General features: G+C 40.2%; 1 protein-coding gene across 1 annotated transcript in view; it reads right to left on the reverse strand.

Moving 5' to 3' along the window:
• Positions 1–12,582, reverse strand: part of SEMA3A (semaphorin 3A) — a 340,089-nt gene that overhangs the window by 102,012 nt on the left and 225,495 nt on the right. Inside the window, exon 7 of the mRNA XM_089685956.1 lies at positions 6,467–6,609. Coding sequence (XP_089542082.1) covers positions 6,467–6,609 — 143 coding nt within the window. The remainder of the gene's footprint in view (positions 1–6,466; positions 6,610–12,582) is intronic.

Genomic DNA, 12,582 nt, shown 5'->3' on the forward strand with positions numbered 1-12,582 from the left:
ATTTAAAAATAAAGGGCACCAAAAGCACTGCAGATACATTGTGAGAAGATAACACCAACAGGGGTGTGAAGTTCAATTATTTAAGGGATTTTATCCAGATGCAACTAGAATAAACACTGACTCTGTTTATAGGACCTTACAGACGTAAAATATATTTTAATATCCTTGAAGATATTCTTTTTAATTTTATTATGTTATTTTTATTAATACATATTGAAAGGTAGGATTTCCAATCAGTATATATATACCGTATTTTTCGCTCCATAAGAAGCACTTTTTTCCCCCCAAAAAAGGGGGGAAAATGTCAGTGCATCTTATGGAGCGAATATAAAGCGGCCGGTTTGGTATTTCCGCCGCCACCATGTCAGAATACCGGGCCGGCCGCTCAGCTGTTCTCTGCGGCAGGAACTCACCTGTTCCTCGTTCCAGCGTTGTAGTCTTCCCGTGCCGACTTCTTCCCGCCCTGGCATCTGTGACAGCCGGGTGCCCACTGCGCATGCACGAGAAGCGCTGCGCTTTGTGAATGGTCCGGTGTCTTCTGGGACACATGACAGGTCCCAGGAGACGACGGGGCCATTCACAAAGCGCAGCGCTTCTCGCGCATGCGCAGTGGGCACCCGGCTGTCAAAGCTGGGTGCACACAGTATAGGAAGGAGAGCTCCGTGGAAGTGGAAGTGTCAAATTCAGGTACCCGCTCCCCTTCCCTCCCTAAAGGTCCGCAGTGTCTGGTCATGCTCTGTACTTTCTGCAGTCTCTGGTCATCCCCTGTACTGTCTGCAGTCTCTGGTCATCTGTACTGTCTGCAGTCTCTGGTCATCTGTACTGTCCACAGTCTCTGGTCATCTGTACTGTCCACAGTCTCTGGTCATCTGTACTGTCCACAGTCTCTGGTCATCTGTACTGTCCGCAGACTCTGGTCATCTCCTGTACTGTCTGCAGTCTCTGGTCATCTCCTGTACTGTGTCCACAGTCTCTGGTCCATCTCCTGTACTGTGTCCACAGTCTCTGGTCCATCTCCTGTACTGTGTCCGCAGTCTCTGGTCCATCTCCTGTACTGTGTCCGCAGTCTCTGGTCCATCTCCTGTACTGTGTCTGCAGTCTCTGGTCCATCTCCTGTACTGTGTCCGCAATCTCTGGTCATCTCCTGTGCTGTGTCCGCAGTCTCTGGTCATCTTCTGTACTATGTCCACAGTCTCTGGTCCATCTCCTGTACTGTCTGCAGTCTCTGGTCATCTCCTGTACTGTGTCCGCAGTCTCTGGTCATCTCCTGTACTGTGTCCGCAGTCTTTGGTCATCTCTTGTACTGTCCGCAGTCTCTGGTCATCTTCTGTACTATGTCCACAGTCTCTGGTCCATCTCCTGTACTGTCTGCAGTCTCTGGTCATCTCCTGTACTGTGTCCGCAGTCTCTGGTCATCTCCTGTACTGTGTCCGCAGTCTTTGGTCATCTCTTGTACTGTCTGCAGTCTCTGGTCATCTCCTGTAGTATGTCAGCAGTGTCTGGCCACTTCCTGTACTGTGTCTGCAGTCCATTGGTTCAGAATATTTTTTTTCTTGTTTTTCTCCTCTAAAACCTAGGTGCGTCTTATGGTCAGGTGCGTCTTATGGAGCGAAAAATACAGTGTATATATATGCAGTATATGTACTGTATAGAGAGAAAGAGTCAGATGTGTGTTTATCAGTTTTACATAGGAATATTAATGTATATCATATGAAACTGTGGTTACATTTAAACAATCAAAATAGCAAGTCAGTTACAACAATATATATTTTTTCTGCATGTCTTGCTATATTCATGCATACACTGTATGGATTAGAGATATGCAGTCATTTCCCTGAGTTCAAGGGATTCTTACTTAAGAGAAGTTTGTTCAAGGATGACTTTGGCTAGTGTTAAAATATTTCAAAGATAACAAAGGTTAAAAGCTCCGGGACTCAAGACTAGGAATATTTATAGTACAGAGAAAGCCCTAAGCAGAGAATAAAAGGTGAGTGCGGATGATATTTATGAGCTCAAGCTTATCAAAGTAACCTACTCTGTCTTTTTATGTAATTGATAAAAGCAGAAATAAAAGTAGAATTAAAGTGATATACTTTAGAGTATAAAAAGAAGACATAGCTGACAACACTACCATAATACAATCTTAGACACAAGACGCTGGGGTTGTATGTTTAGGTTATTTCAAAGGGCAACTTGATATACCAAGTTAAGGGTGACACAAGCAATTCACTGGCTTTATTTTTGGGGGACTCAAACAGCTAAATCTGTGCTCCTCTGGTTCTCAATCAGTACCTGTCCTCGTTGGATAGTTCATTTGTTTTATAATTTAATGCAACAAGTGGAGTGAATATATGGTGGAAGGGGATTTACCCATTTTGGGGATTCAACTACATGCACCTATTACAACAGTCAGTGCAATAACTATGTATAATGAGGTCCCAAATAAAAGTGTTAAGGGACACCTGCCTCTCTAGTTGTCATCCTAAAGGTGATTCTGCTATTTATACAGAGTACTAATTGCACACATAGCAATCACTGAGGTTCCTGAACTAAACAGGTATTTATTTTATCTTTATTTTACAAATGCTAATTGTCCCCGTCCTAAATCACTGTGCAGCCAAGCAGGTGTGGGCCCCTTGTGCTTCTGGGTGCCACAACAGTCACATTGTCAGCTATAGCTAAAGTTATGGATTGAGCCTTGGTTGGGATAGGTAACAAATGACTTGACAGGTTTTATTCCAGTAAATTAAATACAAACATGAAAATAGCTGCCATTAAATATGCCAATAATAATTCTGTATTTAAAGAAAATGTTTAAATTAAATATTGTAAGTAACAGTGACTGTTTAGAAATTGTGTAATAAGAAGCTTATACATTTGTTTCAGATACAAACTACATATTTGTAGCTGCTACATATTGAATTACAAAGTAGTAATTCATGGTGACATCTTTATAGCCTGTAAAGCTATATTGTAACGTACAGGTGTATATCTTGGAGCAGAGCAGGACAACAAGTGTAGGATCACAGAAAACTGTTTACATGTCAGGTGATGAAGGATGGCATGTTAAAATGAGGGTTAAACATGCATATACAACTTTGACAGAACAATCCTAAAACATATGTGTATTGAAAAAAGTAACCATTTGAATAGCAAAATGCTACTGAATAACCTAATTCTATAAAAAAATACTGTAACTTCTAAAAAAATCTACTGCAGTTAAAATGTATGCATATAAATTAACTCCTTTTTTGTTCTTTTAAGATTTCATTCACAGGGACGTACTAATCTGTATGCCTGTACTAAGAACCATCTTCAGTCGACCGGGATACACACACAAGTAACTGGTTGCCCAGACCTGCAGGAACCTTCATGCACAGAGTGCATGTTCACGCAGGTCCAATGCACGGATCCGGGTGCTGACAGACTTTACACCCATGTGAATGAGACCTTAAATAATATTCAGCTTATTTACCCTCCTGACCTTCGTTTGCGTATATGAACCTATTAATAATCCTGTGCTTTCCTTTCTAGTAGTAATTTTATAAAACTCTTTACTAGATTATACATGGACTCTGTGCAATATTTCTGGCTTTATTTCCTGTGTAATAAAACACTCTAATTATGATTTCCTGATTATAAACCTGCCTGTTTTCTCCCTGTACAGCTGTGGCATATTAAAGCACCCCACATAGTGTGCATGAGCTGCCTTTTTTCAGTGAAATATTACACTACAATTTTGACTTCTTGATTAAAAGTGGACTGCTGCTTACTAAAGCTGCTTACATAGTGTGCATTTCTGGATTATGTGAAATAAGTAACTTTAATTTTAATCTCTTAACCACTTAACCATATTGTCTTATGCCCTGTATCCTGGTCTTTTTTTCTTCCCAGACTGGGCAGGTATAGCGCTGCCCAATCACTTTTACAGAATGTGCAGGGTGCAGCCCCCCTCCAGACCCTTTTCTGCTCTCGACAGTTCCAGGGCTGTCCTGCTTCTGCTGGAAGTCCAGGACGACAATATACGCTGTCAGGATAATGAGTAGGAGGAAATCATATTTAAACATATGATATTGTGCAATATTTATTTATTTGTTTCTTTACTTGATTTTACTCACATTAGCGCTGTATACTTATTTTATATAGGAGGAAATCAGTGTTCTCCACAGAGTGTGAACCGAAAAGCAATTAGCTATGAACATTTAAAGATTAAAGCAGTCATAATTTTGGCTGCAAAGCCAGGTAAACAGTGGCTCAAGTATAGTGTGTACTAGGTCAGATGGAGTGTACAAGTAGAGGGCCTGCCTAGACCCCTGCTTGGACCTCAATATTGTCTTGTCAATCCCCTAGTGTACCATCTAGACATTGTAACTTTTCTGTCCTCATGGTGCTAATGGGTGCATTAGCAGGCCAAAAAACATAGCTGCTATGAACCCTGGAGGAGGAGAAAGGTATGTATCCTTCAGAAGGAGGAAAAACGTGCAATAGCAAGCACACAGAAAGGCTACTATGCTCCCTTGAGGAGAAGGAGGAAAAAGAAGGTTATGGATTTTTGATAGATTATATGGGAAGGGTTGCATTGCATAAACATAGCCAAATCAAAATATAGTGTATCACTATGATAAAAAGAGCTCACTATTTATACTATGAACTTATTTTGCCATTGCCCAATTGGTATAAAGTTGAGGGGTTTAGCTTTATTGTTTTCAAGAGTAAACTTTCCTTCAGCATTTAGATCTATTTTGGCTGATACTTCGACCAGTCAATTCAACCCCTTTATTGGAAAAAATATTAGGTGTTGCATGAAAAATAACCTAAAAATCAGGATTTAGTGGGCACGGCACACTCCTCTTCCTGTGCTGTGCCCAGCTTGAGACAAACAGCTTTCCCTCAGCCAAGCACCTGATGTGGCCATGTGGGAAGGGACGGGGACTGTTGCCTAGGCAATCTGATACTTTTGGACCACAAGTTCACTCCCCAGCTCAGGTATATCTTCCTGGTCTGGGGAACCCAATGATTTATTCTTTTGCAAATCACCCTGGATGTTACATACGTCTGTGAAGACTCCAAACTGAGATTGGGCACCCAGGAGCTGCCTCTGACTCACATTACCCAGTCACCTCTCTGTTTGTGCCCTCTGCTCTCCTTGGCTGCTGATCCATGGCCAGGGTGCCAAGTGCTCCTCTTGCTCCAGATCCAGGAGACACCTACCCAGGGACCTGCCTCTACAGACCTTTCTGAATCACTCATCTGTCACATAGACCACCTAAAAAGCAGCCTGGGGCCATACAGCATCCACAGCATGAGTCTTTGGACCACTTGTCTTATTGTTGCCCTGTGGACTGCTTCCCTTTTGCTGTCCATGACACTTATCCTTGTGCCATCCTACTGCCCTGAGGATCTCCTCTCCTTGCTGTGCCTATTACTTCCTCTGAAGATCATCTCCCCTTGCTATTTTATTACCATTCTGAGGATCATTTTACCATTCTGAGGATCATTTCCCATTGTCATGCCATAGTGTTGCGCTGTGAACTGTTTTCCTTTTGCTGTGCCATATTTCTCCTTCATGGACACTTAACCCTTGTTGTGCCATTCTACTGCCCTGTGAATCACCTCCTCTTGCTGTGCCTATTACTGCTCTGAAGATAATTTTCTGGGCCATTTAGCTACATATTCACTGTTTATTCATGCTCTGCCCATTGCTTTTCCATGGACTGTCTTCCTATGCTGTGTCCTAAAGCCATCCCCCTCATACCCCAGTTCCTCAATAAACATCCACATTCCGAGCTCTCTCTCTGCACTTCAAGTGTGTCCCATTATTTTTTTTAAGTTGTAATAATTTAGAGTGCTGCCAATGCTGTGTTTAAGCCAAAAAACAACTGTACAAGTAAATGTATTACACATGCAAAATATGTAATGCCATAATACAGTATCTCTGATACTATCTGTAAGAGTTGTACAGTTCTGTAACACCACATCTTCCAAGCAGGTAATTGAAAGGATTGGTGATTTTCCCTGTGGTCCTCAAAGTTGCATAAAGAAGAAAGTCCTTTTTTTTGGCATTGGTACATGGTGCCCAGCTCCCCATGCCCTTTGTTATACAGTCCCTTGCCTATTATCATTGAAAATGGTAAGAACTGATTTTTAGCATTCACCACCCTTAGTGGGGTTTGGATTAAGTTTGCAATTTTCAGAGTTTACAATGGCCCATGAACTGATCCCAGGCTCATTTGCTCATCCCTAAATTCTAATAATACAGAAAGGATGGAATTCTGGGAGATTTCTGGGAGATTGCACCAGTTTCCATGTTGTTATTTACATTTCTTCATTTATTAACTTTTTTTATACATTAATTTATACATCAGGTGAATTACCAAAGAGATATAAAGGGACATTTTATGACTTTTGACAGACTACAGGTTATCCTTGGACATTATTCACAGATTTGTTTATAATTCTGGTTTACCTTGCAAAGCTGTCCTATTCGAGCATGTGTGGCCTTTCCAGTATGTTCACCATCTATTGCATTTTCACGAAAGAAAAAGTAGACTTTATCATCTTCTGGGTTGTCACTTTCTGGTACTAAATATGCACCAACAAACCTGGGATCTGGAAAGAATAAGGAAACATTTTTATTTTTTCTATTGATCAATATACACTGACAGGAAATATGTCATGAACAACCATATAACTCTGCTTATCTGAACACCGTGGTATGGGATACATTAAAATGGAAAACAAGATAAAAGACAACATAGGAAACCTTACCTTAAATGGCTTTAGGTCAGATTTAAAACATAATAATTTGTATATCTATAGATGCTGGACCATACCTTTATTTTCACCCTTTTCTCTTTCCTTTTTATGCTGACCCAATAACTTTTATTTCTTTTTTTTATCTCCCAACCTGTTAAGAATGGAGTTTAATAATTTATGTATTTGTCCTTTTCTTTAGGGGTTGTAATGTTTATAATTATATGGATATGTAATAAGTTTGCATCACTCAACCTCACAGGTGTGTAGATTTGGCATGCTAAAATTTTCTTGCATAATGCGTGAATAACCCTGCATTAAAATTGTTACCAAACTGTTAACTCTCAAGTCTACTGATTAAGCAGCAGAGTGGTTTATGAAATTAAATTTAGGCTCCCTTCACACTGAAGGTCCAATCAGGTCCGCTTGTCAGTTTTTCAGGCAGACCCGTCAGAACATCCATAGCTCTCTATGGAGCAGCGGGTGTCAGCGGACATGTTTCCGCTGACACCTGCCGACATCTGATCCAATCCTGTAAGCTACAAACAAATGGATGGGGATCCATTTCACAGTGATCTGCCAGATTGGATGACAGTCAGATGGAAATGGACAGGTGGTCCGTTTCCATCCAACCACCCCATAGAAAACAGCAGGCTGTGCCTGTGTCCGCTCTGCATAGCAGACACGGACCTGTCATCCGCCTACTCAGTGGAGATCAGTGGAGAGATCCGCTGCTGAGCAGGAGTCAGCCCCATCTCAAAGGGGCCCTAATGTCTTTAGTTTTCTGAGTAGCATATTTTCATATATCAAAGTTTGGATACAGAATTATAAATACTGTCTATTTTTATATACAGTTTTATATTTTTTATATACAGTTTACAAAAAAAAATATATTTTTATATACAGTTTTATATTTTATAAGTTAAATCAATGAGCACAGTGCTATTTGTGTAAAGGGTCTACCCAGCATATGCAAAATAGGTAAGCCTTTTGCTGTTGTAATGACTCAAACAGAACATTTTTCTTTTTCCTTGAAGCTACTTTTGTTAGAAATTAAGACACTCTGAGCATTTGAGTTCTTCAACATATATTAATTTTAAAGAACCCTGTTACACCATGCAGCAGAAATAAATTTTACTGAGTGCTGTTTTTATTCTACTTAATCAAACTGCTGAATGCTGAAATACAAAATATCAAATGAAGGATAGTCAAGTTCATTGTAATTTAGGTATAATTAAAATAAAATATATAATGCATCAAAAACAAAAACAACCCTGATTTTCAGCACATCCCATACTTGCTAGTAAAGGTGTTTAAAAGACATATATTGTCCTTAGTTGAAATAAAACACATGCCTAACACAGTAACACATACAGACACCTATATGAAAAAGAATACATGTAAAATGATTAAAGATTGCCAGAATGATTCATGTTTTTCAGGAAACAGCAACTGGGAGTCCTCCACATTTCCAGAAAAAAAACAATCAGAAATATGCTAAACTAAGCAAATCAAACTTTAGAATGAAAAAAAAAAGATAACCTAATTTTAAAACTAAAAAGTGGTATAGTTAAAATGTAAACAAATTTCATTTTGCTTACAGTTTTTACAGTTTCACTGGTTACATTAGTTTTAGACAGAACATTTGAATCACTAACTTAATTTAGAATGGTAGTAAAGTAATACTAGATTTGCCAAGCATCAAGTCCAAAGGAAAGGAATGAAACAAGAGAATCTCATTAGTGGTTGCCTGGCTTGGACTTCTCATTTGGCATAAGGTAAATGTTCAACTTACAAATTTCCGTATTTGAAGCATTTGGGTGGCATCCCCATTTACTTGTGATGTACAATGACACCACACATTTCTTGTTCTCTTGACTTGCCAAAATAGACATTGACTGATTACTAGCTGAATCTTTCCTGGTGCCTAATTCATCTTTCAAGCACAATGAAAACTCATTTGTAGCTACAGCTTGCTACAAAAGCAACTGAAAGCATTTATTTTTATTCATTGCCCCGGCAAAAAACAATGAATGCAATGATGGATTTTCTTTTCCAGGTTCAGACAATTTGACTTTGTCTTGACTTTTTCTATTTTGCTTTTTATGACTTTGTTTGCATTGTTAAGCACTTGAGACAGGATATCTGCTATTTAAAGTATCTTGGTCATAATAAAAGCTCTAAAAATCAATCTGCTTTGTAACTCCTTCACTCATTGGTGTTTTACTATTCCCTATAAACTCATAAAAATTACTACTTGTGCCAGAATGACCAACAATTCATATTTCCAATGAATTCCACCACCTGGTTCTTAATTTTAAATGAACCTTGGAAGGTGTTCAAAATTATTCCACATAGAGCATGTGCTAATGTAATGGACTCCCAGAGTTAGTACTTCCACTTTTCATTATTGCTAACAAATAGCAGATCATGATCCAGAACATTACTGGTATACAGGATTTCTTCATTGCTTTGGAAAATTTAACTGGAATTCCTTATTCTCCAGGATTCTTATATGTCATCTGAATATCTGTTTATTATCTATTTAAATCTAGAAAAAAATTTTAATATATGTAACGTTCGGCAGTACATAAATGTTATAGAAAGGTGTGTACAAAGTGGAAGAGGTATATTTAATCTGAAGATAAGGATTGCTTTAGTGGGTACATGAGGTGTTGGCCTTGAAGGAGTCATAAAATGCATTGCTTACATTAGTACTAAAGGCAAAACTTTTTTAAACTTTGGCTAGAGTAAGGGAGGGTTATAATACTTTCTGGGCTTTTTGGCCATCTGTATCCCATTGGGCAGATTTCCCTTCACTTTTGTACTTTAGTTACAACAGAAAATTGAGGTAAATCCATGGTAGTCACCAGAACTAGTTTCCACAGCAGAAGATTTCCACTCTATTCCTGGTCAGGTGATCACTAAAAATTTGGGATTTTCTTTTACTTTCAGTTATAATGGACACCAAGACACAAACAAAGTTTTGACAATAATATAAATTGTTCAATAATATAAATATCAAAAATAGTTTGTTAAAATTAAATAATCTGTTTTAGGCTTACCATACACACTACAATCTGATCTTCAGTCTCTAAAAACTATGAAGTCCAAGGGCCTTCCTTACTGAAACCATGGAAGGTTGAGGTTTCTGCGTGGGCAGATACTCATTACACACTCCAAGCACAGTGACTAAGCTGGTCTCTAGTCATGATCAAGAGCAGGCATACGGACAATTACAGTGGTTATGTGATCAGGAAGTCTGTTCCACCCTCCCGAGGCTAGGTGGAAGGGGTTAGAAGGCTGCATGCAGACACATAAATCTACATATAAAGTTGTATCAAAAAAGGCATACCAGAAATCGTCCTAACTTTGTTTGCACCCTAGGCTAGCACATAGGTAAGCAGTTAGGGTAAGCAGAAGACATGAACATCTGAGGAAGCCAGAATTAGTTATTTAACCACTTGCCTACCGGGCACTTATACCCCTTTCTTTACCAGGCCAATTTTCAGCTTTCAGCGTTGTCGCAATTTGATTGACAATTGCGCAGTCATGCAAGATCGTACCCATATGAAATTTTTATTATTTTTTTCTCACAAATAGAGCTTTCTTTTGGTGGTATTTAATCGCCACTGGGCACTTTACTTTTTGCACTATAAACAAAAAATTGTAAAAAAAAAAAAAACTTTCTTTGTTTCTATTATAAAATTTATCAAACAGGTAATTTTTCTCCTTCACTGATGTGCATTGATGAGGCAGCACTGATGGGCACTGATAGGTGGCACTGATAGGCAGCACTGATGGGCGCTGATAGGCGACACTGATAGGCGGCACTGATGAGGTGTCACGGATAGGCGGCACTGATAGGCAACACTAATGAGGTGTCACGGATAGGCGGCACTGATAGACAGCAATGATAGGTGGCACTGACTGGCATCACTGCTGGGCACTGACTGGCAGCACTGCTAGGCAATGACTGGCGCAACTGCTGGGTACTGACTGGCACAACCGCTGGGCACTGACTGGTGGCACTGACTGGCAGCACTGCTGGGATGCACTGATGGGCACTGGTGGGTGGCACTGGTGGGCACAGGTGAGTGGCACTGGTGGGCACAGGTGAGTGGGCACAGGTAGGTGGCACTTCTGGGCACAGGTAGGTGGCACTGCTGGGTGGCACAGGTGGGTGCACTGCTGGACACAGGAGGGTGCACTGCTGGGCACAGGTGGGCGCACTGCTGAGCACAGGTGGACGGCACTGCTGAGCACAGGTGGATGGTACTGCTGGGCACCGATCATCAGGGCACTGATCATCAGTGCCCTGATGATCGGTGCCGATCCCCGCTCTGACAACTGCCGGTTCTCTGCAGTATTTTCCTCACGCTGTAAGTGCACCCGAGAACCGGCAATTGCATTTCCCGGTGATCAGCGTGTCATTGGACACGGCTGATCACTTGGTAAAAGGCCGCTGTGATTGGCCTTTTACCACATCACGTGATCATCTGTGTCCGTAGGAGAGCACGTTCTGGCAGGACGTCATATGACACCCTCCCAGAACTGGCTGGCCGCAGTGTAGCCGTCATTCGGCTATCTGCGGTTGGCAAGTAGTTAATATAACACTACAAAGCACAATAGATTTTTTTCCATCTACCCTCAGCACATTTCCTTTTACACTTGTTTCTAAACCCTTTACTAAAGTAATATGTTGCATAGAAATGTGAATTTTGGTGATTCTGGAAAACAGGTAGGAGATGCAAACATAATAATTTTTATCACAAACACAGAAAAGCACAGGTTTAACAGACAACAATGTGAAACAACCATATGCAAGGTGTTCAGACTATTCCACCAGGAGCTCAAACTCTCAGCCAAGCAATTCACATCAACTAGCGCATGTTGAATTAGTGTCAGAAGAACTCTATCCAATAAAAAGCTCACAAGCCAGTCTCAAGATTACAGTTTGCAAGCGCTGTTTGTTAGAATAGGTTTGCTTCCTGAAAGCGGACATATTTATGTGAATATGGCTCCATTAAACATATCTGTGGTCAAAATTCACATTCATTTTCACATCGTGTGACATTTATCTCTGGCCTACTTATGTTAATCTGAAGCATCTTGAAGTTTGTGAACTGCTGAGTAGGATTTATGTGCTCTGTGTGAGTGCAATGGTCTCTCTTCAATGGTCTGACATGCCCACCATAGAGTTACAGCTAGAGCTTAGCATTCAGCAAGTCTCATCCTACCTGCTGATTTGTAGGGACTAGATGTGACTCAACAGGGAGTGCCTCCCTGCACAGAGATCTTTGCTCTCACACAAGAACATGGATTTCCACAGTGCAGTCTTTTGCCTGTACCTAGGATTTTGGTCTGGTACTGGGAAGCAATATGACTAATAAGCACAATAAGAAATGTAGCATTTTACCCTATTGCACTGTGTTGAATGTATCCAAGTATTTTTGTATAGGCTTCAACTGGACTTTAAATGGTAACCCACCATTGTCCTTTGGTATATACTGCTACAGTAAAATACGGTTTGCATCAAACACTGTAAATAGGAAAAAGTTAAGCCAATACAATCTGCTTTTGACAGGAAATAACAAACAAGGAATGCTTCTCTTAAAAAGACGAGAAACAGAAACACGGAACGTTAAGATCAGATGAAAGCAGTCTGCCTTATGTAGTCTGTCCATCTTTTAGTCCATTGTAAAATATTATGTCACATTTCATCCTAAATTGTATTTTATGTTTAGAACCTCCAGACAACAACAGTGCACTGCATGTCTGAGAGCCTTTCAACTGTACCTATACCTACGCTACGCTAAATACCTACGC

Source organism: Staurois parvus, unplaced genomic scaffold (genome assembly GCF_062004578.1).
Source record: "Staurois parvus isolate SC_StPar_1 unplaced genomic scaffold, SC_StPar_1.0 ptg000019l, whole genome shotgun sequence".
NCBI lineage: Eukaryota > Metazoa > Chordata > Amphibia > Anura > Ranidae > Staurois > Staurois parvus.